Source organism: Dreissena polymorpha, chromosome 10, assembly GCF_020536995.1.
Source record: "Dreissena polymorpha isolate Duluth1 chromosome 10, UMN_Dpol_1.0, whole genome shotgun sequence".
Taxonomy (NCBI): domain Eukaryota; kingdom Metazoa; phylum Mollusca; class Bivalvia; order Myida; family Dreissenidae; genus Dreissena; species Dreissena polymorpha.
This window is the reverse complement of record NC_068364.1, coordinates 38094047-38119080: the sequence shown is the minus strand read 5'-3', so window position 1 is coordinate 38119080 and position 25034 is coordinate 38094047. Positions and strand designations below refer to the sequence as shown.

The 25034-nt window shown below is 34.8% G+C and overlaps 1 protein-coding gene across 6 annotated transcripts in view; it reads right to left on the bottom strand.

The window, feature by feature from the left end:
- The window catches only part of LOC127847177 (voltage-dependent L-type calcium channel subunit beta-1-like), a 151288-nt gene that overhangs the window by 59147 nt on the left and 67107 nt on the right, over positions 1 to 25034 (bottom strand). The window contains exons 1-3 of one of the 6 annotated variants that reach the window (XM_052378899.1): positions 20946 to 21284; positions 14324 to 14407; positions 914 to 1407 (exon numbers count right to left, since the gene is read on the bottom strand). In XM_052378899.1, the coding sequence (XP_052234859.1) occupies positions 914 to 1027 (114 nt within the window). In that variant the 5' untranslated portion in view covers positions 1028 to 1407; positions 14324 to 14407; positions 20946 to 21284. Of the gene's footprint in view, positions 1 to 913; positions 1408 to 14323; positions 14408 to 20945; positions 21285 to 25034 lie in introns of those variants that run through there. The other 5 variants (XM_052378895.1, XM_052378897.1, XM_052378896.1 and 2 more) reach the window with 5 other exon arrangements.

The window sequence follows — 25034 nt, the reverse complement described above, 5'->3', positions numbered from 1 at the left end:
TTTATGAAATATTCGTTTATTTTGAGTAGCCTTAACGTCTTTTTGTCATTTTGGAAAATTTATCAATTCCAAGAGCTATTTTGTTTAGAATTGAACAGGCCTAAAATATTTTGGGAAATTAAAATCAAGAACAGATGAGAACTTGTCAAAACTAAGGTGGTCTCTTTTGACTTAGTGGTCTACTAATGTACTTCCAGTGGTCTATTAATTGACTTAGTGGTCTACCTATTTACTTGCAGTAGTCAACTTTAATTGACTTAGTGGTCTACTAATTTACTTGCAGTAGTCTATTAATTGACTTAGTGGTCTACTCATTTACTTGCAGTAGTCTATTTAAATTGACTCAGTGGTCTACTAATTTACTTGCAGTAGTCTATTAATTGACTAAGTGGTCTACTAATTTACTTGGCAGTAGTCTATTAATTGACTTAATTAGTGGTCTACTAATTTACTTGTAGTAGTCTACTAATTGACTTAGAGGTCTACTTATTGACTTCCGGACACTTTATCAAAACAAAATAGTGCCATCTTTTGATTGGGTTGCATTCCTAATCAATTACAGATTACATTGCATTCTTAATCAATTTCATTTTGCATTGCATTCTTAATCAATTGCATTTAGAATTGCAGTCTTAATCAATTACATTGTGCATTAATTGCATTCTTAATCAATAACATTTTACATTGTATTTTTAATCAATAACATTTTGCATTGCATTCTTAATCCAAAACATTTTGAATTGCGTTTTTAATCAATTACATTTTGCATTGCAGTCTTAATCAATTTCATTTTGCACAGAAATCAAGTTATTTTCGATTCTTAATTATTTTCAAATATTTGAAAACGCAAAATTGATACGGTAATCTTAAAATTGTCGGCCCACATTTAGGTTTACAAAAGGGGAATACTTACTTCATAGTTGTCTTCATCATCTGCTTCGGGCCCATACTTCAAATTGTACTGCGGCATTTTGCCCTTGTTGCCAGTTTTTTTGTTCCGTGCATAGTTTGGTTTATTCCTTGCCATTGTTAACGTATAAAGCGTTATATATTCCACTAAACTTAAATGTTCCTTAGACCTAAGGAGTCCGCTCCACTTACACAGTTATGAAAATCAAGGCGAAACGTGTTGTTATTTTTAACATACACCTTTTTTTCTTGCAATTTAAAAATGAATGCACTTAAATCATGCACCCGCACAATACTTTAATCATAAATAATCACGACACAGTATGCACATAAAATGTATGTTATTTCCCACTCCAGGCTTTATATACGAGACAGCGTACCATAACTTTGTGAAGTTTTTGAATTTCATTGGTTTCATTTCAAAACAGTTCTTAAGATGCACTTTTATTCATAGGTGTTTTTTTTACAGTCTTAAATATCCAATGGTCCAGTCCAAATCTAAAAAAAAAAATTGTACAAATTATTTCATTCTTAATATAACTATAGTCAGATTGATAGAATTACATATATATTAATATTATTTATTATTATTAATCCATTTGAAAAATGAGTTTGAAATATATTATTTTTATCTTTTATTTTAATTCAATAATGTATTTAATCAGCCAAAATTTCATACAAACTAAATAATCAAATCATCACAGGTCTGTAAAATCAAGTTTAAATTACAGATAGATGCTAGTACAGAATAATTATTAATATAAAAATCAGAATTAGTATTTCAAGGAAAGTTAGTTTACCAGTAGTTCTCAATGGGATATTTGACTCTAAAACATGCAAATTGTTAATTAGTGTTATTCCACTGCAAACGGTGTTATTATGCAAAAAACAAGTTAGTACATGCTAAATTAGCTATTTCATCTATACCATTTTATTTAGGTCGAGTCTAACATAATCTTGTTATGCTAAAAATTATTGAACATTTAGCAACAAACAAGTAGTTTAAGATCAAATCGCAGATTTTATGTTCTAAAAAAAAATGTTTGATTTGAGGTCAAATCTTAGATTTATTAACTCTTTCCTTAACTCCTGTAACCTATTAACCTATATTTTCTAGTCTAATGTAACCTCAGTAGTTAAAACTTAGTTTGATAATTAACAGATTTTTTAGTCCTTTGACAACAGAAATAGTTAGGACTTTAGTTTGATTTCAAGAAATGTCCCGCCCATGAGCCTTACATGTAGGTATTAAGACTTAGTTAGATTTTAAGAAATATGTAGTCCTAAAGACTTGGGTATTACGACTTAGTTTGATTTTAAGAAATATGTAGTCCTAAAGACTTGGGTATTACGACTTAGTTTGATTTTAAGAAATGTCTTGTCCTTGAGCCAAAGGTAGTAAAACTTAGTTTAGATTAGTTTGAATTGAGAAAAAAACTCAAAGTTGAGTCAGAATATTGACGTAACCCTTTGCCACTTAGAAATGTATTTTGACACATTTGTAGTCTCTTAGAAAGTTCAATTTAATTAAAGATCTTTCTTGCCAAATTCAAGTTTTAAAGGCTTCATCTCCAACCCTTAGATACTGATAAGCAGCAAACAGTATAAAGCCTGAACAGTCTGCGAGTTAGAGTCAATCGCAGGCTGTTCTGGTTTTATGATATTTGCACATAGCCATTTTCACTTTGCCTCTGAGTGGGAAAGGGTTAAGCCAATTTTAAGTTAAAATTTAACTAAAGACCTCTCTTACTAGATTCACATTTAACAGGCTTCATTTCAAATCCTTTGATACTGATGAGCAGCAAACAGTATAAAACCTGAACAGTCTGCAAGTCAGGCTGTTCTGGTTATATGCTGTTTGCATAATTATAGCCATGTTTACTTTACCTCTGAGTGGGAAAGGGTTAATCACAAAAGCAAACAACTTCATTGCCTTCAGTGCTTTGATATGCTGTTTGCACATAGCCATTTCCACTTAATGCTTCTGAGTGGGAAATTAAGGGTTAAGATTAGAAGCTGTTATTATCCTGAGGCTGCAGACAACAAAACAGTAGTTCTCCACATATGCACCACTAATGGGGAACATATGTCCATGCCAAGAACCATCGGCTCTCATAATCTGCAGTTTTTCTATGTAAATGCTTATAATCAAGACTTGTACCAATTCCAAAACAAACATTTCTAGCTTTTTATCTAGTAGTAATGAGGATTTTTACTCAAATTCAGGCCATATAAAGTTGATATAGTGATTTTTGGGTCAAAATTTACAGCCTAACACAGGCTGTTTCCCTTACTAATGGCAAAAAAAATCCCAACAAGAGCTGTCTCCAACGGAAGACATATGCCCCTGAAAAACGCTTTTTCGAGACCTAAACGCACAGTTCGAAACCTTAACGCGGACCCGAAGTTCAAGGTCAATATCAAAGGGGTCAAAACTTTTGTGTGTATGGAAAGGCCTTGTCCATATAAACATGCATACCAAATATGAAGGTTACATCTGAAGCGACATATAAGTTGTGAGCATTTTTCGAAACCTAAACGCAAAAGTGACGGACAGACTGACAGACAGACGGAAATGCAATCACTATATGCCGTGACCTTCGGGGGCATAAACATTTCCCAAAACAGATGCCAAACTTTTCCAATAAACTCAATAATTTGTTTCATGAGTTTACTATACAGCCATAGCATTCCGTAGCATTTTGTAATATAGATTTTAAAAATGCAGTTAAACATGCACTCATAAACAATTGGAATAATGTTAGTTATAATCATATCAATAATGTTCCATCATTTGCCAATAAATATCCACGAACTATCTGCCCAAAAATATGCGCAATAAACCGTCGACGGTTTACACTGGTTTTTTTCATTCAAAATCGGGTCCGGTAATCCGCCGGAAAAGAGTATATTTTTTCCCAAATCAGAGCTAAAAATTCCCAATTGAAGATTATCCCAAAAAAAGATTATTTTTTTTTAGATCTCAATATTTTGTTCATCTCCATCCATATAAGTTCAACCTTAGTAAATATATTACTGAAAACACCGTATTCTCAATTTTGAAGCATTTTTAGCAAAACGACAATGTTACAACACTTAAATTTCCAAATTTTAGTCAAAACGCAGCAAATTTTCCCAATACAAAGGGACCCGGCCTCATTCCCCAAATGGTGAAAAAAAACTTATTCTGGACAGAACTCCAATCATGACACAGGACAAAATTATGTTTGTACCATCAGCAACAACAACATTCTGTACTAAACTAATAGATGCACATAATTATCACAGCAAAATACTGTTAAGTCATTTAAAACTACAAATTCAAATAGATCTAGCAAAGTTAAAAACTTGCTCTTTTTTTAAATTAGCTTTGCAAAAATAACGTGGAAATGACCTGAAAAGGTTGAAAATTGAGCACACGAACATACTTTATATACTATAAATATATAAAGCGTAAAATCTTTACTAAACATTTAAATGAAAATTTATCAGGAAAAACTCAGCTGAAAAGCGTTAGAAATTGCCCACTTGAATATATAAATATACTTAAACATTATAAAGCCTTGAATCTTAGTTATACATGTAAATAAACATTTTAGTCTTTAGATACCATACAGCATTAGCCCATCAAACCAATACTTACAAACTGTACACATTTTAATTAAATTATATTCATTAAAGAAATGATGATTCCATTTTATTACAGTATCGTTCACTTTCTGATAAAACATTATCATCTTACTTGAAGGTATGAATGAACTAACTTGTGAAAACTGCAAATTATTTTGGCTATGAATGTAAGTCCATACTAGATGAATCACAGGAGCTAAAAAACAATGAAACAAGTGCACAAAAGAAACCATTTTCAACATGCAGATATTTAAACACACAATCCAGCTAATTCTTCATTTCAATATGATAAATATCCACAAACTATCTGCACCCCAAAACACACATGCAGCTTCCATAACATACACCATCTTTTTAATGCACAGAATTAAATCCAAATCACTGTTAGAACCTCATAATTCCATCACCACTGAACAATGTACAAATGGAAGGGCAGAAAAAAAAACACACACACACCACAGCACCAGGTACATTAACAGGTAAATCCTGTGCAATCCTTCATTTTCAACTAAAAACATTCACAGAAATTCTGTAAAGGTAGATAGACTGGTTACCAGACTGATTTAACTCTTTTTCCACTCAGAAGCAAAGTGAAAATAGCTATATGCAACCAACGAAAACCAGAACAGCCTGTGAGTAATTCAGGGTGTATGCTGTTTGCTGCTCATCAGTATCTAAGGGGTTGGAAATAAAGCCTTTAAAATGTGAATCGATAAAGAAAGGTCTTTAATTTAGTTTGATTTGCTAATATACTACAAATTGGTCAAAATGCATGTCTGAGGGGCAAATGTGTACATATTTTAATAAGGCAGTAAATAGTAAATCCTTTCACCATCAGGCAGTCAACCAATCAACAGTAACCAGGAACTAAACAAAATAAAAAGACTAGCATGAATAGTGCAGGTATACGGCCAGTTCTCCGGCACCAGGCTAACACGCATAGGCTAACACGCATATGGCAGTAATTTGCTAGTTCCCCATAATGCACCAGCCTGAATTAAGTAACATTGACTACTGAGTTACTTGTCTTACCCTTTCCCACTCAGAAGCAAAGTGAAAATGGCTTGTGCAAACAGCATAAAACCATAACAGCCTGCGAGTTGTATGCTGTTTGCTGCTCATCAGTATCTAGGGGTTGATAATGGAGCCTTTAAACTTGAATTTAGTAAGAAAAGTCTTTAATAACATTTAACTTTTTGAGGGACTACAATTGTGTCAATATGAGTTTCTAAGTGGTAAAGGGTTAAATTGCGTAAATCTAAGTGGTAAAGGGCAAAATACGTTTCTAAGTGGTAAAGGGTTAAAATATGTTTCAAAGTGGTAAAGCAGTAATTAGGCCGCATGGATTCTTTACCCTATCTATGTCCCCTCAATTTCAGAAATAAAGCTACCAATTGTTCACAATTGTGTAAAAATGAGTCGCAAACTATTCAAAATTGTAAAAATTTCAGTTGCAAACTGCTTAAAATTGTGAAAACTCGGATCATGAACACCTGACAATAGGAAAGAAGCCTTGAACTGTTGCCAGTTCCCTACCAAACCATCAACCAATTAACACCCACCAGGCAACTGGTTGTCCACTCAATTTGGCAACAGTGCACGGGAATCCCTTTTTTTAAGTAAATCATGTATGTACATATTCAAACAGTTTGGTGAAGATTGGATGCAGACTAAGAAAGGAAATGGTGTTAATTGCTTGAAGTGTAAATTTTGGTGATTCAAGGGCCATAACTCAGGCATTTAATTGATTTTGTAACTAAAACTAAATTACCTTTAAGCATTTCAAACTCAATGAACAATACTCTTTCACTAAATTTATTCTTGATTTACTACTAGACTAGTAACTGAAACTGTTTTCAGATTTCAAACCCAAATCAACTGAAATCCATTCACATCACAGTGCTCCAGCTAGGCCTAAATTGAAGGGCGCCCCACCATGCCCTCCTGAACCTCCGCCCTGCCCTTCCAAAAAAATAAAATAAAAAATAGTTTTTTTTACATATGATAATTAATAAATCTCTTATTACAACACATTGTAGTTTATTTATTCCTCATTGTAGACAGTATATTTTAATTGTTTAATAAAATAATGGGAATAATATATTCTAACAATCATTAATAACATATAAATTAACATGCAAGAGGAAGCAATCCAGAAACGCCAGCGCGCTCGAAAGTGCCCTTTTGACAAAATACTGTGCGTCCAAATACCCTCTTTACAAAAAAGCCCCCCTGCCCTTTTCAAATCCTAGCTGGAGCACTGCATCACATCGATCGACAAACAGAAAGAAAAGAGCAGAAGACCAAGCAGGAAGCCTGTCTATTTCCGACAGATCTTGGAAAATCTCCAACAATCAGTCCTCATTGTGAAGGTAGAACACTCCTCTGCATTCTTAACCCTTTGCATGCTGGGAAATTTGTAGTCTGCTAAAATGTCGTCTGCTGAATTTCTAAAATTAGCATTTTCTTAGATTTTTTTTCAAAGAATACTATCAGAATAGCAAACAGTTTGGATCCTGATGAGACGCCAAGCCACGTTCTGTGGCGTCTCATCTTGATCCAAACTGTTTGCAAAGGCCTTCAAAATTCGGTTCCAGCACTGAAAGAGTTAATGGAAACAGTCCATACCCAAACAACTGGCACATAAAACGGTCATAAAAAAGCCAATTGGTTCATCAGTCAGGTAAAGAGGGAACAATTTGTAATGAATTATGAAAGCCTCCGGCTTATCTGCAGTGCAGTGCGATCAGGAAACCCAACAATTTATACCCTCCTGTGATTAATTTTGAGTTGTAATAAAAAGGAAACTAAACAATATTCCCATCCACTGAAGGTTAATTTGGAGATGTGATAAATTATAATGCATATGCTGATGTGTGCCACTGAAAACAGGCACAGATTTCACTGTTTCTTGGTTGAATTTATTGGTTGCATGACAGGTAAAAAAAATTAAAGAGAACTATTTCACGATAATATGACAGTGTTGTTTTTCACCATTTTGGAAATGGGGTCGGGTCCCTTTAATGAATTGGGAAAATTTATGGTGTTTTTTGTTCATTATTTTAGTAAACCCTACCCAGTTTTTTTTGCTTGTACAAAATTGGGTCCGGTATTTGGCCCTATTCCCAGTATTAATTCCCCCCCCCCCCTCCCAAAATTTCCAATTGAAGGTTTCCCGAAAACAATAAAACTAATTCAAACTTTTAAGTAAATATAATAATGAAAGCACTTTAATTCTCAATTTTGAAGCATTCCTTAGCAAAACAACAACAACACTAATTTCCCAATATCCAAAATGGTCATAAGGCGGCGATTTTTCCCAATCCAAAGGGACCCTTCCCCATTGCCAAAATGGTGAAAAAAATATCATTGTTTATTGAAGAATGATACACACCACTGATAACTGTTCAGTCATTTTTATTCAGTTATTTTACACTATAATCTTGCCTGAGTGAGATAATACAGGGAGGCCCTGTAACTGTAGAAAAACTACTCAGATAAAATACCTCGCTTCAGGATCAGGCACAGCTAATCAAAGATGACACTCAGGGCCCTCAATCCATTTTAGGGGAAGCGGGTCACTACCCTCATGAGGGTGAATTTTCGCGGCGTTTCGCTTTTGGGGGGATTTTTTTTATTTTCTCTCTCATTATTACATTTGTACATGTTTGCACTATATTCATTTCTTTTTTTCATAATTTAGTATGTTTGACAAGATTGAATTGAAATAGAATTAAGATATAATAATCATGAGACACGACAGATTTGATAGATTGAGGGCCCTGACACTTTTTGTCTAGACTGGATTTTTGTTCAGAAGATACAAATTCCATAAAAGCTGGATATGTCATCCCTTATGAGTGTGTGCAGACTGCACAGGCTAATCTGGCAGTAACGCCCAGTTTGCCCACCACATGGATCAAATGTTGAAACTGTATATGGTCTATTCTGTTCTTTATCAATGTTGAGTATTTTTTCAAACAAGAGCACCGCATAACGGGTGCCACGCTAGGCTGCGAAAGCTTGTCAGATATGTTTTTTTAGAGGTCACAGTGACCTTGACCTTTGCCCTTGTGACCCTAAATGGGTGTGGCGTGTAGAACTCATCAAGGTGCATCTACGTATGAAGTTTCAAAGTTGTATGTGGAAGCACTTTGATTTTAGAGGCAATGTTTAGGTTTTTGTTAAAGTTTTATATTAGAGGTCAGTGACCTTGACCTTTGACCTAGTGACCCAAAAGTGGGTGTGGCATGTAGAACTCATCAAGGTGCATCTACATATGAAGTTTCAAAGTTGTAGGTGGAAGCACTTTGATTTTAGAGCCAATGTTAAGGTTTTAGCACAACGCCTACGGCGGACGAGCTGGCTATGACAATAGCACGGGTTTTCTCCGAATACAGCCTCACTAAAAAAAGTAAAAATTGATTAACATAGCCTAAAGATGCTATAAACATGACACCAAGCACCGTGTTTTCAATATGATACAATTTGTATTGCATCGTTTTGTTAAAAATTGACGGCAAAGCTTCACAGCAATGATTTTCAACCTACTAGTAGTTTTGCCTACCTTTTTTCCCCACATTTACAACACACAAAAATAGGTAGGTTCTTGTTATACAGTTCTGCACATGCAACACAGCATTTTGCAGTATTGACCTTGAGAAGAGATTTGATTGTTAACCCTTTGCATGCTGGGCAATTTGTCATCTTCTAAAATGTTGTCTGCTGAATTTTTAAAATTAGCATTTTCTTCGATTTTTTTTTTTCAAAGAATACTATCAGAATAGCAAACAGTTTGGATCCTGATCAGACGCCACATTTTGTGGCGTCTGATCAGGATCCAAACTGTTTGCAAAGGCCTTTAAAATTCGGTTCCAGCACTGAAAGAGTTAAAACCATAAAAATGCCCAGAACTGTAAAAACACTGGTACACTCTGCACATTGTTTGATAGACCTACATAAAAGTAGATGTGCTGAATTCATAAATCCCATTGTCAATGTGCTTTGGTCAATACCATATATCAGAAATTGTCTAACCTAATGACATTTAGAAGTACTAAAAAATTAATGCTTTAAATTGAAAGTTTAGATAAAATTATGTATTTACAGCCTTAGATGCTTAAAATATTGTTCTTCATATTACTCATAGTAGTAATGTGTTGCAATAAATGTACAACTGAATACTCAGCAAAACATGTGTTGATAATCTCAGGGTTTTTTTTGGCCCGATTTTATAGCCGAAATTCGGCTATGTTCCCAATCCCAAAAAGTATACTTTTTTCCCAAAATGTGGCAAAAAATTCCCAATTGCAAAAAAAAATAAAAATAATTTTTTTTTTTTTTTTTTAAATAAGTCTTATGTGTATTTTATGTCAATTTTAATTCAATTACATCTAACAAAGTATTATATGATTTTTTTCTTTTGATTTGAATGATTATAAAGAGTTAAATCAAATTTAGTATTTCCCTAATCAGTGGACTTTTCGTGTGGAAAAAAAGGCTAATGAATTTATTTTCCCAATTTCATGAAAATGCCGATAAAATTCCCAATTCCAAAGCCACGGGCTATCTTCCCAAAAAGTGGGAAAAAAACCCTGAATCTAATAGAGGTAGAAAAATCTAGAAAACAAAGAGTACAAATCTAAGGAAGATAACTCCATGTCAGTTGATGATAAACAGAAGACAAGTTGTCTCCCTAAAGAATATATTATCTACAGTAACTGTTAATAATTTTCTGTTGAAACAAGATATGTATGCCCCCATTCTATCTTTCAAAAATGTCCTTGTGACCTTAAACTTAGATTTCATTATTTGAAAATCATGACTAAAAAAAAGGACAGTGAAAGTCTTTGATGAAATTTGTTAAGATGGTAAACTTTGTACCATGTGAGTTTCTTAACTATGCTGCTTCCAATCATAATAAATACGGACAGACGTACAGACAGACATGAAAGATGGTGGGTAAACCTTAAGTCCCCTCCCATGATTATTTAGTGGTCTATAGATCATTAGAATGTAAGTACTGCAAGTTGAATTGAAATTAAATAACAATTATTATAAATAATTTTCTTCTCCTACCTACCCATCTTCATTTAGCATGGGTCGTGGGAGGGGAACAATGAATATTAATTGTGGCATTATGATAAATACTTTTTCACTATCATAATCAAAACATCCTAAATCAGAGGCCATAAAGGTAAGACTTCCAGTTTTCAAAAGTAAATACAATGTTTATTTGATCAAGCAGTTCCAGCCCAACTTGTATAAAGCATCATCACTAAAAAAATGCATAACAGCTAAAAAAAAGCATAACCGCTGAAAATGCGCAACAACTTAAAAATGCAAAACCATTTTGTAATGCATAACCACTTAAAAATACATAACCACTTACCAGATCAAAGAAAGATTCAATGTTCATTGATGTCATCTGGACAATCAAATTTGAATAAATCCTTAAATCTTCACTGGTGGGTGTTACAAACTGTGCATTTCACTAATTTTATAAGTCTATTTACGGACGATGATCTCTAATCAAAACTTGCAATATTCGCAGCCATTTGTGGAAAGGAAACCTTTTAATTTTTAGACACTCAAACTTTATCCAATTTCATGATTAAATGTCCTCATCTTCACTTAATTGGAAATATCCAAACCTTTACATTTTACAACTTATCTTCATAAATGTTCAAGCCATAATACTTAGTGTAAAATACAAAGCAACACAAATGACGTGTTAAATTCCGTCTATATTCAAAACATAACGTGCCTATAATTTAAAATAATTTACTATGCAGTCTTGTGTTTCTAACACGTGTATAGGGTAAGTCACAAATTATGGCCCATTTCATTTTTGTCATGAACTAATTGAAAGGAAACTTTCAAATACACACACTTATAAATTGTGAACCACCCTGACAAAGCCGATTTATCCAATGATGATTTTGGAATTTGTTTGGCAATAATTGCAGAGGGCAGTATGTAACAATAAACACAATATTGGTGGCATGTAACCATAATGCAATATTCATCCCCAATTATTGCTTTTGTCGTAACTGCACATGAATAATTAGCCACGATTTCCCAGACGGCCATGCCATGTTTATATTGTAAAAGGAATTATTTAATTATTTATTAATGAGTGCCCACATTTTGATGCTTGACCTTTCTAAATTGATAATTGATTGGATAGATGGTTACATACTCCACTTAACAGTAACATGGCAAAATTTTGTGGATTTAGAGAATTACATGTAAGATACCCCTCGCCCCCCTTTAATTTTGCCTTCAGTTTGTAACACTCACAATAAACTGTAAATTCATTAATACCTGTATTTACCCACGAGGCTGCACATTTTCCAAGGGTAGTTTACATTTGTATATTACGAGGCCACTTGTGTATGTTCTTTTGTATATATCAGTACATAGAAAACATAAATTCCATGTAGCAAACACAAGACAATAATGTTTTCAGCAAATAACAGACATTAATTAGTCTAAAAAATTGTAAGTGAACAACTCTGATTAAGATTCTTGTCTTATGATTAACTCTTTAACATCAGTAATGAATTCATGCACCATTCACTTAAAAGGACACACATGTATCAGAATACGACATTCAAACAAACAGTTGCATTATTTTGTTGCTCTGAATTTACTTCTTTAGCATTTGAACCTTGTTCTGGAAAAACAGGGCTTAATGCATGTGCGTAGACTGCATACAGTGTCGTCTTAGATTAGCCTGTGCACTCTGCAAAGGCTTATCAGGGATGACATATCACTTTTATTCGTTTTAAATCTCCAAGATGTCTCTTGTTAGAGAAAATCAAGTTTGTGCAGAAAGTGTCGTTCCTTATTATCCTGTGCAGACTGAATTTAGCCCAGATTTCCCAGAACTCGACTCACATACAGTACAGCCAAAGCGGCACAAACATAATACGCGGCTACGCCACGGCCAGATTATAAGTAAGTGCAGAAAGTGTCATCTCTAATTAGCCTGCGCAGATTGCATTAAGCCCAGTTTTCACATATCTTGACTCACATATTATTTGTAGGACACAAACAGAATATTTGATCCCATACCAGCAAGATCATAATCTGCAAACATTTTCACAAGCAATTTTATGGCATGTCCTAAATTCTCAAGATCAAACAAACAATTATTGGGTGTTAAATCATTATACTGAACAAGCCAAAACCAACACTCCTGGCATTCAGTTTCAGGTACATGTATGCTATTGAAAAGTGCAATCACAAATGCTCCATCACAAACAAAGACAAGTTAATATGTTAGTTATCATACAATACACTTAAATAAAACTCAAATCAAAATGTATTGATTTTTTGTTTTACATAACTGGAAACTAAAGCAGAAAGTTATATAATTTGTTATATAAAGCATCACATTTTTTTATGCTGACTTTTCCATACCATGACAGAATACTTTGTCCTTTCCAAAAGTCTGACAGAAAGAAGGATTCCTTTACAAAACCCTGGCAAAAAGCCATGTCTCGTTCCCACAACCCAGCAAAAGCCCTGTTACTTTCAAAAACCCTCACAAAAACCCTGTGCCTTTCTTGAGCACAGACAAAAGCTCCGTCCCTTTCCCCAACCCAGAAAAAGACCTGTTCCTTTAAAAACAAACTCACAAAACACCTGCACTATTTCTGAGCAAAGACAACAGCCCTGTCCCTTTCCCCTACGAGACAGAGTTCATGTTCTTTTCTCAAGCAAAGTAAGAACAAGAGCACTGCATAATGGGTTTGAATAAATGAGAGCTTGTCAGATTGTATTTAAAGGTCACAGTGACCTTGACCTTTGACCTAGTGACCCCAAAATGGGTGTGGCATGTAGAACTCATCAAGGTGCAGCTACATATGCAGTTTCAAAGTTGTAGGTGGAAGCACTTTGATTTTAGAGCCAATGTTCAAAACCTTAACAAAATGTTTAGATTTTAGCACGACAGCGGACGATGAGGTGGCTATGACAATACCTCGGGTTTTCTCCGAATAACAGCCGAGCTAAAAAACAAGGGCTGTGTTTGTGAAAAACAATGCCCCCTACTGCGCCGCTTTGAAGCCATATATTTGACCTTTGACCTTGAAGAATGACCTTGACCTTTCACCACTCAAAATGTGCTATCATCAATATTGCAAAAGTTATGACCAAGGTTGAAGTTTTGGGACAGACTGCCATATACAATAACAAACAGACAGGCCAAAACAATAAATCCCCGATCATTCGATCCGGGGGCATAAAAACTAAATTCTTGCATGCCTGACTGAATTGATAACACCAGCCAATTTTAAAAACCTCACTAGAAATAGATAAAGCCATGCCCTTTTACAAAACCCTGAAAAAAAGTGATAAAAACTAAGTCTTGCCGCTTGGAATTCAATTGGATTAGAAACAATCAAGCAGAGCCCAGGGATAGAAACTAACTTTTTACAGTAGGTTGCCCATACTGGCAAATATCTTTAAAACTTTGGTTGCCCAGGCAAAGAATACGGAGCCCGGAACCAATCACACGTCATTATTATGCATTGCTAACTTAAAGAAAATTTTTTTAGACAAATTTGATGACATGGCTCAATGCTTAATGCCCTTAAATGAGTCTTTTTAGAAATCAACTAATAAACTGTTGGGAAAATGGTTCAAGCTTTCCTTAAAGCTAGCTGCCTTGTCCGAATATTAACTAATTTAATAGACTTGCACATGCCTTAATCTTCAGGCCCTGGGCTAACGGCCCACCAATAATTTCTATCGCTGGGTTCGCATGCTGACATACCTGGCGCGCTATACTGTTTGAGCTGTCAGAAAAACTGCCATCCGAGCGTTTAGAGGCCTTGCCCTTCATCTTGCCAAGCTTTTCCTGTAAAAATTAAATTCACAATAAAAACTGGTCTTAATGCATAGTCGTTAAGTGTCATCCCGGATTTGCCAGTGCCGTCTACACAGGCTAATCAGTGACAACACTTTCTGCTATTATTGCATTCTTCGTTTAAAGGAAATCCCTTCTTAGCAAAAATCCATTTACATGAAAATTTAAGTTTAATTTTTTCAAAATGTCTTCATTTGCCAATTTTTTCAGAGAAACATATATGGATTGGGCCAGACTAAACAATATTAGGAAGGAGGGGCTGTAAAAGTGCATTGTGACCTCTTTCAATTTCAGTTCAATTTAAAAGAAAAGAAACTTAATTATGCTGTTTCCACTTAGGTGTGGTTGGCGCTTAGGAAAACAAAGTAGTAGCCAAATTTCAGCGCTGCGATGATGACCCACATATAAGCTAACTTGCTTTATATATGAGTGTACCTGTCGCTTTTTGTCACTGTGTGAAACTAACAAAGAATTAATTACAACATAAGTATTACCCTAAATGTATTGGTATCAACAAGCATTGTATTGAATTATCAAGCAAACCACATTTAAATAAAATATTTTTCCTCTGAAATGAAATGCTTCATTTCTTTTATTTTCATTACGTTTTTATTCATTTTCATGCTTTGACAAGAATTGTTCGCCCCCCCCCCCTCCTCTCCCCAATATTTTATACAAACGTACATGTACTTGTCAAAGAAAATACATGTACATGTAGTCTGGTGTTTTTTGGCTTTCTAAAAAAACATGTAGTCTACTGCAATGTATTAGTCGTGAATTGACACATTTTTTCCTATAGCTTAAATGGGTCAATACTTTCTAATTGTGTGCCTTAATTCCGATGTAAATTTTTCATTCTTAAATACTACATGTATAACTCAATTCAGGGCCCTTACACTACTTTGGGGGAAGGGGTCCGCAGCCCTTAGGAGGGAGAATTTTTGCGGCGTTTCCCTTTTTGGGGGATTTTTTTACTTACTCTCTCATTATTTCATTTGTACATGTTTGCACTATATTCATTGCATTTTTCATAATTTAGTATGTTTGAAAAGATTAAATTGAAATAGAATTGAGATATAATAATCATAAGACACATCTTTCTATTAAAAAAAAAAAAAAAAAAATTATTTTTTTTTAGGGGGAATTTTTCCCCCTAAAAGGGGAAAAAAATATACTTTTCAGGTGGGGGACTGCCGCCGAAATTCGGCAGCAGATTTGCTAGATTGAGGGCCCTGCAATTGCACGTTTAGATTTACTTTAGTCTTTTGCAACACTTTCCATGTGTGTCAAGTGCTCCAGCTAGGATTCTTAAAGGGCAGGGCGGGCTTTTTGACAAAAGGGCACTTTCAACGCGCAGAATTTTGTTAACTCTTTTAGTGCTGGAACAGAATTTTGAAGGCCTTTGCAAACAGTTTGGATCCAGATGAGACGCCACAGAACGTGGCGTCTCATCAGGATCCAAACTGTTTGCTATTCTGATAGTATTCTTTGAAAAAAAAACCGAAGAAAATGCTTATTTTTAAAATTAAGCAGACGGCATTTTAGCAGACGACAAATTTCCCAGCATCCATACATTTTCAGACCAATTCCGGGACATTGAGTTCAATTTTCCGGGAAATTTGCCGATTTTCCGTGACATGTATACATATAGCGCTATATATATATATATACATATATAGACATATATGCATTTTTGGTACGCATTTTTTTTACATGGTAAATAGAGTACATTACTAATAAATATGTTGTTAGCATCTAAAACGATTTTATGCAGCGTTGATTATCACAGGCATTTCAATAATCTTTTCTAAGTGTATGATCTCCATCGTTTATTCTATCTGTAATTTCTTTGAAGTCCGCCATCTTGTTGAAATGATGTAAGTGGCAGGTGTGCCTAGCAACGTAAAATAGTATAAAAATATATCCGCCTAATAGGCGATTCGCATTTTGTTTACTTAGTATACTAGTGTTTTATACAGGAAGGAAAAAGGGCGTGGTGCAAAATTTCAAAAAAGGGCACTTTAGCGCGCGACATCCATAAAAAGGGCACACATATATCTGTATAGTGACTTAATAACAAGCTTTGTTACACACAAACATTGTATGTTTAGTTTTGAGATTTATTGTTGAAAAATTAAACCAACAAAATCCAGAATGTATATTTTATTATGTGTTTTATATTTTCATGTAGTAACAAAAAACTAGATTAAACACCATAGGATATATATCTTATACAAACTATAGCTTTTCAAAGAAGTCTTGGAATACTGTTAAATGAGTTACCCTCTTAAACAATTATTTATATTTAAAACGTTACACACATTGCACAAACAAGTCCTTTATATGCATCTTAAATGGAGATTCACAAACACTAACACTTTGTTGAATAGTCAGAAAGTTCTGCGTAATGTCATTGTTTTCATGACCACGTGTTGTATTGTGTACATTTTATTTCGCAAAAAGTGTAACTAGGAACGGCGCCGTACTGTCTTTTGTTCACTGTCAATTTATTCAATACACGTTAATTGGTCTCCGATATAAACTTGTTTTGCTTACAAAGCAATTTGCATCAATTTCTAATTTACGTTTCGTCGAAAGTGGAATGCCAAAATCAGAAAGCGTACATTGCGACATTCTAAACACGAATGGTACAAGTTCAATATTTTTGTAAAATTCATATATGTGTTTGCCAATTAACATATTTTGACAAGTAACAAGTAACAAACGGGTCATAATGTTCTTAATTGAACCAATGGTGCAGGCCTACTACTGTTACAACAATTAACAACTTTTGGCCAAACAGGGTCCAAGACGGGGTATCAACTTCTTTGCCGACATTCACACGTTATTGTAATCAAAACATCGTGACAATAAACAAACATGTGCTCCAATTAAGCGCGGTCTGCCTAACCGTGAACAGCAAACGTGTTAAGATTGTCGTCTGCTACAATTCATCAACACACATCTACTGTGAGCCTGCGCCAATTGTATTGGATAGGAGGCGGAGCGTTATTTTAATCGACAGCTTTAATATGAGCCTGTGCCAATTGTATTGGATAGGAGGCGGAGCGTTATTTTAATCGACAGCTTTAATTTGTCACGGGTTGCTATTTTCGGCGTATGGCCAATTTTCAGGAAGTACAGTGGACGTCATGGGGTTTTGTAATCGGCGTATGGAAACAATTATCGGGCTTAATATACGGCCGTACGCCCCTTAGTGCAAGCCCTGTTTTAAATTAATTTTTATTAACTTAAAACTGTTTTGCATTAAATTGAAATCAAATCAATATTTTACAGATGCAACTGGTGTTGTTTTTTTTAATTTAATTACGCGTAAAAATAAATGTTTTGATATAACTGAATTATGCATGAAATGCACAATTTCCACGTGAATAACATTGAGGTTTTCATCAAGTCTCCTATGTAACTGTGCACGATTGTATCCGGACCGATTGGTGTTACAAAGCCACTGAAATTATCGATTGATATTGACACATGGTTATTCACGCATGACGTATTCACAACCGCGCGAATCTTCGCTGATAAAAGTCGGCTTAGAAGCTTGGTTAAGAGGCAATTAAGATGTTATCAATAAGGTCGCGCACGGCGGAAAACAGGGCGGCGGCCTTTGAAATCGGCAGCGTGGCGCTGATTTGCTTTGAAAGGGGCAGCGAGGCGCTTCAAAAAAGCGGCGTGGCGCTGCGCCACGCTAAAACGGCCTGGATGAAACACTATATACGTTACAGTAATTGTTTCAATAATTAATTTTCTTAAAGACGATAAAGATACACATTGTTTGCGTGTTCTTATTTTTAATTTAATCTTGCTAAAAAATAAATGTTTTGATATAACTGAATTATGCATGAAATGCACAATTTCCACGAGGACAACATCGATGTTTTCATCAAAAGTCTCTGAAGTAACTGTCCACAATTTTATGGTGGAAGAGTACACAATAAGGATCGATTAGTGTGCTTGGTATAACAAAGCCACTGACACTATAGACTGATATAGATACGGGGTTATTGACACATGACTAATTCACAACCGCACCAATCTTCAGATGTATGAACAACTCCTTCGCCCTTACACAGAGGGAAATTATAATGTAGTATATTAAAGCTAATTAACAACCACATTAAAAAATGCCACCTTTTCAGTTTGACTGCAGATGTGAGACAATCGATATGATAACAGGACCCCTGTTAATTGAACAATTTTGACACGTAGCGTAGTCACCTATTCGGGTAGGCATTGCCATGGAGACGCAGCAGATTAGTGGGAACACAGATTCGAGGTGCAGTTTAGCCTAAGATAAGGTAAATGTATATATGGATTTTATAAAATCGGGAAAGTTGACAGATTTCCGGGGCTGCAGGACATGTTCTTCATTTTCGGGACAATCCCGGACAATCTGGGCATGTATGGTTAATAAAGGGCAGGGGGGTGCATCAGAAGGGCAGAGCGGGGCTTCGGAGGGCAGGGAACGGCGTCCTTCCATTTAGGCCTAGCTGGAGCACTGGTGTAAATTAAAACAAGGGTTAATACATGTACAGTGAATGGTTAATTCGGTAGATGTGTACAAATGGACTTTTAGCAGCAATGTCTATCACGTAGCTGTAGAAAAAACGTGTAAATAAGTTTTATAAATAGACATGATAAAAGATTCATGTACTGGAATTAAATTGTTACTGCATATAATTGTTATCGGCCCTTGTCTTCACTCTCCATAAGTAATTAATTGCGCAACATTTTCCTTTAAATATTTTCATAAGTAACAATAGTTTAAGGCAATTTTACAGAAATTGTTTGCAGTAAAAAGGTGTGATTATAATGCCCGATGCCATCTTAAATGTACTGTTTTAATTACCGTTTTATATTACGTAAATGGAAAAACTGTGATTCCTTGTTAATCTATCACCAATAGACGCTTACTTCGTGAGTGACGGACTTCAATCAAAATCAATAGTCGCCAGTTAAGCCCGCCCTCATAAGCGTTCTCGTTAACCGATTGGACTGTGAACATCACAGTTTGGCAACTGGAAAGTTACCTGGGAATTTCTCATGATGCATCCGTGTCAGCATACATGACTGTGTTATGTAGCTTTGATATTTGATATGCGCGTCATGCTATCTCCTATCAGTGGATTATCTATTATTACCCCATGTGGCGTTTATGGAGATTTCATGTGGAAGTAGGTACCGATTGCTGTTTTAAAGTACGGAATATTTATTAACAATGTTTCTGGCAATTTATACGGCACGAAAACAGGAATTTAGAAACTGATGTGAAAAAAGGGCATATTTTTTCAATTGCCAATTTCAATAAAATCTTATTTATGATCCCCAACCAGAAATTGTAATCATCAAATGCGACTTTGGCGATCGGTAACACTAACGTTGCACTTAAGTACTCATATCTGTTTAGCAGAATTCTATGATGACTGATGTGGAAGGTAAATACTTGACACAAATTGAATCAACATAAATGTAAGTTTTCAAAATCTTTAATGTTTTGAGAACATACCCAGTGTGGGAGTAACTGCTGTAAATGTGATGTGACAGAATCAACGTACAAGTTGGATTAAGTTGGATTATATAAGCATGTTTACAAAGCAGTTATTGTTTCTGTGACAAATAGAAGTGTTTTTGTCTATAAAAAGCTTAAGACATTTTCTGCAACATGTCTGTTTAATTTATATTATAAATATTGTTTAATTAAGCATGAAATATTAATCAAAATTGGGTGTAAAGTTCAATCAACCAGTACTGACCACTTCGAGAGTATTGGCCGGGGCGGTTTTAAACAGTAAAAGCATTAAAGCAGCCGGTTAAAACCAGGGTCGGTCAATTGGTGCCAACCCTGGTTTTTGAACAGAGAATGAAAGTATCTTCCTTTTTATATACATTATTAAATATATGAGGAAACAACATGAGAAAATAAGTGAATTGGAACACCTTAAACAACTATACCACAATAAGAATGTAATGTTTATTTTCATTCATTAAGGTCGCGGTGGTGTAGTGGATGAGGTGTCCGCCTAGCGATCGGGAGTTCGTGGGTTCGCTCCCTACTCGGAGAGCAATCTTATTGTCTCCTCCACAGACACCAAGTACTGGTTCTTCCCAGGAAACGGACTCGACAATGTCCACATCTGCCTATAATAGGCCTTCCTGTAATAGTCAGCAATTGACTGTAGGAAGTACGAAGTAGAAGTAGATTCAGGGCCAAACATGCTGGGAATTAAGGACAATAATGCCTTTCTTCAACTAAGCTTTATATTGAAGACCTGAGCCCTATTACAATTAATGCTAGCAAAAGTGTAATGCACTACAACTGAATTCTGTTCGTATAAGCTTCTATGTATCAGACTATAGATAACTGAGTGATGTCTCCCATAGTCAAATAAAATGAAACTATACTTATCATGCACAATATTTAATTCTTCCAATCAAATCCGTTAAACGAAGAACTCATTTATCATTAGAAGTAAAGTTCTACATCATTTACAGTCGTTAAATAAATCACCTGTAACTGTTGCAAGCGAGGAGGCATTGCATTCTTAGCATTTCTCCACTTTTATATGGTAAATTTCGAAATATTTACGATTCTTGGTTAAAATATATTTCATATTGAAGGGTTTTCTGTTTTCAGTCCGACGAAAATATATCAAAAACAAGTCGCAAACGTAAGTTAATTGGTTCTGGTTGACATTTTTGTATCAGCTTCTGAATCTTCTTTCGAACCAATCAAAAATAGATGAAACGGCAGGAGTTATATTTAATAATTCCGAACAATCTAATATAAATTTTGATTGCAGTATGATAAAAAGAATGAAAATGATTTTATATATTATTAAATATGATAGTTTACTTTAAATTTAGGATATTAAGTTTTTTTGTATCCAAAATTTAATCATAAACACGTATACGGAAATATATATTTAGTCCTTTCCATTTTCTCCGTAAAGACAACATTGCATTCTAAAGGCAATTTTGATTGGACAAAAATCCCGAGGCTATAATCCAGTGATTTGTTAGGTTATATTCCAACAGATTATTAGTTGATCGCTTGCGAACAATTCTAGGTTACATAAAATAAATAATCGAGTCATGTACTTTCTAAATAAACCATCTTTTTTTTTTACTCGGAGCAATGTAAAACACTTTAGACTGGTGTGTTGGCTTTATCTCTTGGAGATATTGAAAGGGAAAGAATAGGTGTTCACTACTAAATCCCAATCTCCACGCAGAGTTGTCGTTCCTTGCTCTCACAGTGTACATCTGCAACGGACTCGCAGCCATAGATTGCCAAGAATCTTGGCAAAACCGAACAAACACATTTGCTGTATATTTATTTAGAAATTTAGGATTGGAGACATTATACAATGAAAAATACTGTGTACGTTTACGCAATATTAGAAACTGGTATATTTAATTCATCTTTTTGGATCTTTTTTATTGCCCATTTGCGCAGATGGAATCATTCAGTGCAGTTTCGCATATGTAAACAAATGAAGAAATTGATTGATATTGCGCGTGGTTACAAGGACAATATTGTATTCAAGGAGAAGCAAGCCGAAGCTTTGTTGCATTTGTTGAACGAAAAATGGGACTTTATTGTTTATATGCCTGTTGGGAACGGAAAGAGCATTATATATTCATTTGCTACCTAAAATTCTTAGCGAGAATGTATCCAAATGTAATGTAACCGTCGTGCAAGAGATTGACTAAATCCCCGACATATGACAAAATTAGAGACTAAAGTACACATTTGCACTAAAAAGGTTACATTCCACTAGAAAATGGCTGGAAAAATTAAGGTGTTTGAACAGTCGATTTTGATTTGTGTCAAGTTCTGTCTTGGTTTTAACATGACATATCTTTGTTATTGCTTTAATCGGATCAGCTTAGAATGATCTTTTAGAAAAGTTATGGTTATGGGGGTCTCTTTTTGCAAAAGGTTGCATTTATTTTCGCTGAAAGTTGTCGCTTTTACATAGAATTATATAGGGACATATTTAGTATATTGTGACCACAACTAAGGTTAAGAGCAAGTTTTCCAAGCCAGTTTTGCTAGTGACCAAAAACCTGATAACTGCCGCATCTGCGCCGAGAAACAATTCGCGGCCTTGTTTCAGTTTTTGAACTACAATCATTTACAAATTGACACATAATATATGTACATTGTGTTAAATGAAATAATGTTGATGGGATCGTAAGTCAAGTTTTTTTTGTAACTGTACGTGTTGCGGAAGAGTAAGTTTATGAATGATTAAAATAGTCCACTACGTGCTAAGTCAGTCAAGTGGTATTTTTGCGCAGTACAGTTCATTCCAAATCTGAGGCTATTAATAGATCAGGGAAAATAAAAAGGCTGCTGATCGACAATGGGATGTCGAGATTGCAATACTCTCTCATGCGTCTTTTGCGTAACCTCGTTGATGGTACTTGACTGATTTCTGGTAGTACAGTTGGGGAGGGGATTTGATATGGCAAGACGATCTGCAGCAGGACTTCTAAATGAACCTTGAAATACATACATACACGTGCGTAGATGAGACTATTAGTTACCAACCTTAATAACAGCCGATTCTTTATCAGATCAACTGATGAAAAACGGAAAAATGAAGCAAAAATTATTTTTTTTTCAGAAAAACTTTCATTTTAATATTCATATGAATTCCATTTCATTATTGTTTAATAAATGTAAGTTAAGCGCAGTTTATTGGGGGAAATTCGTGACAATCGGAAATAATTCATCAATTTTCGCTAAAACTCAACAGAATACAACACGACTGTTTGGCAATCTGAACGCATCGGACAGTGGGCTACACGATCGCCGATATGGCGGAATTGTCCGAGTTGTCCCGATTGGACTGTTTGGGTTGATCATTGTCGATATTATTGTGTGTGTGATATATGTTATAATAATACATCGCATTTTAACTCGGTACTAAAACGTCCGGGTAAGACACCATGGACTATCGATAAACGTTGATAACACAGTATTGCTTTCAAGATGAGGAACAAAACTACCGAAAAATGTAGTGTCATGATAAAACGGAAATCGTTTCATTATCTAACCACAAATGTTTGCCATACTCTTCAGTCGGTATGTAAATCGTTCTTGAAAGACTGAAATGATACCAACATTTATCAGTTAGCTATAAATAACACAGTTTGACTTTAAAGGGGGATTATACGATTTTGTCAAATATTTATGAATTTATATAAAATGTGTAAAAAAAACTTATTGTACATATATTTCAATATAAATTAAAATAAAAGTTAAGAAGAACACGTGTCGAAGAATGCTAAATAAGCCAGATATTTAATTCTGAAATCGAAAATGTCTGTACAGTCGAATTCGCCAGCATGTATATCATGCATGTACGATGTGAATCTAAATTTAGTTTTACGGATCATTTTAATTTCCTGCAACGATATCTATTCATACGACAAACGAACACTAACTTCGATCCAAATAAAAAACGAATGCTTCGGTTATTATAGGAAAATATGTACGAAATATCCTCGTAACAATCGGCTCGGGCACTAAGTTGTGTTTGCTGCATTTTATGAAATTCCTCTTCAATGCATACTTTTTCTTGCCTATTTGGTGTTATTGTAACATATTTTTATCAATATATTACAATTTAACACATATTCAAAACGTATAATCTCCCTTTAATTTTCTATCGAAAAGTATTGTGCTAAGACGTTACATTTATAAGCGCCTTTGAATAATAATAATAATAATAATAATAATAATAATAATAATAATAATAATAATAATAATAATAATAAATAATAATAATAATAAATAATAATAATAATAATAATAATAATAATAATAATAATAATAATAATAATAATAACAATGATAATAATAAGAAGAAGAAGAAGAAAAAGAAGAAGAAGAAGAAGCAGAAACAAAGATATTTGTATAGACCCGCGACATGCAGCTAGCATAGATATGTCCAGTCTGCGCATCTCGCAGTAGGTAAGAAGATACCTTATCAGACCACGAAACCTTGCATGATTTATAGCGGACAGCGGCGCAGCTCCTGACCAGATTGCGCAACTGTACAGACAGGGCTTTAGCTACGTTAGCCAATGCGCCATAAGAGCCATTTTCGCATGACGCGGCTAGAAAAGTATGATTTGAATGAGTCGAAAGAAAACTGCATGTCGAAAGAAAACTGCATGCTTATCAAATGTTTGAATACCATATACATGTATATTGATGGTGACAAATATAAACTCATAACTAGAAAGTGGCGCGGCAGAGGCCGACGCGTATCCCCACGCCGCATAGATGTAATATTAAAAGGCAATTTTGGGTGGGCAAGGCCTATGTTGGTGGGGTGGGTAAATGGACATGGATGGTCGAGATAGACCGTGTTGTCATAATTAGGGTATCAAAAAAAATGTGGGTACCAAAAAAAAATTTGGGTACGAAAAAAATGGGTGCAAAAAAAAATGGGTAAGAGCAATTTTGGGTACGAAAAAAAATTAGAATACGGGGAAGTAGAACCCGTGGACCTCTCGATAAATGTGAAAGAGGACGGGATCCTAGCTGCCTTTACCTTTATCAATGGCCCTGGGGTGAGTA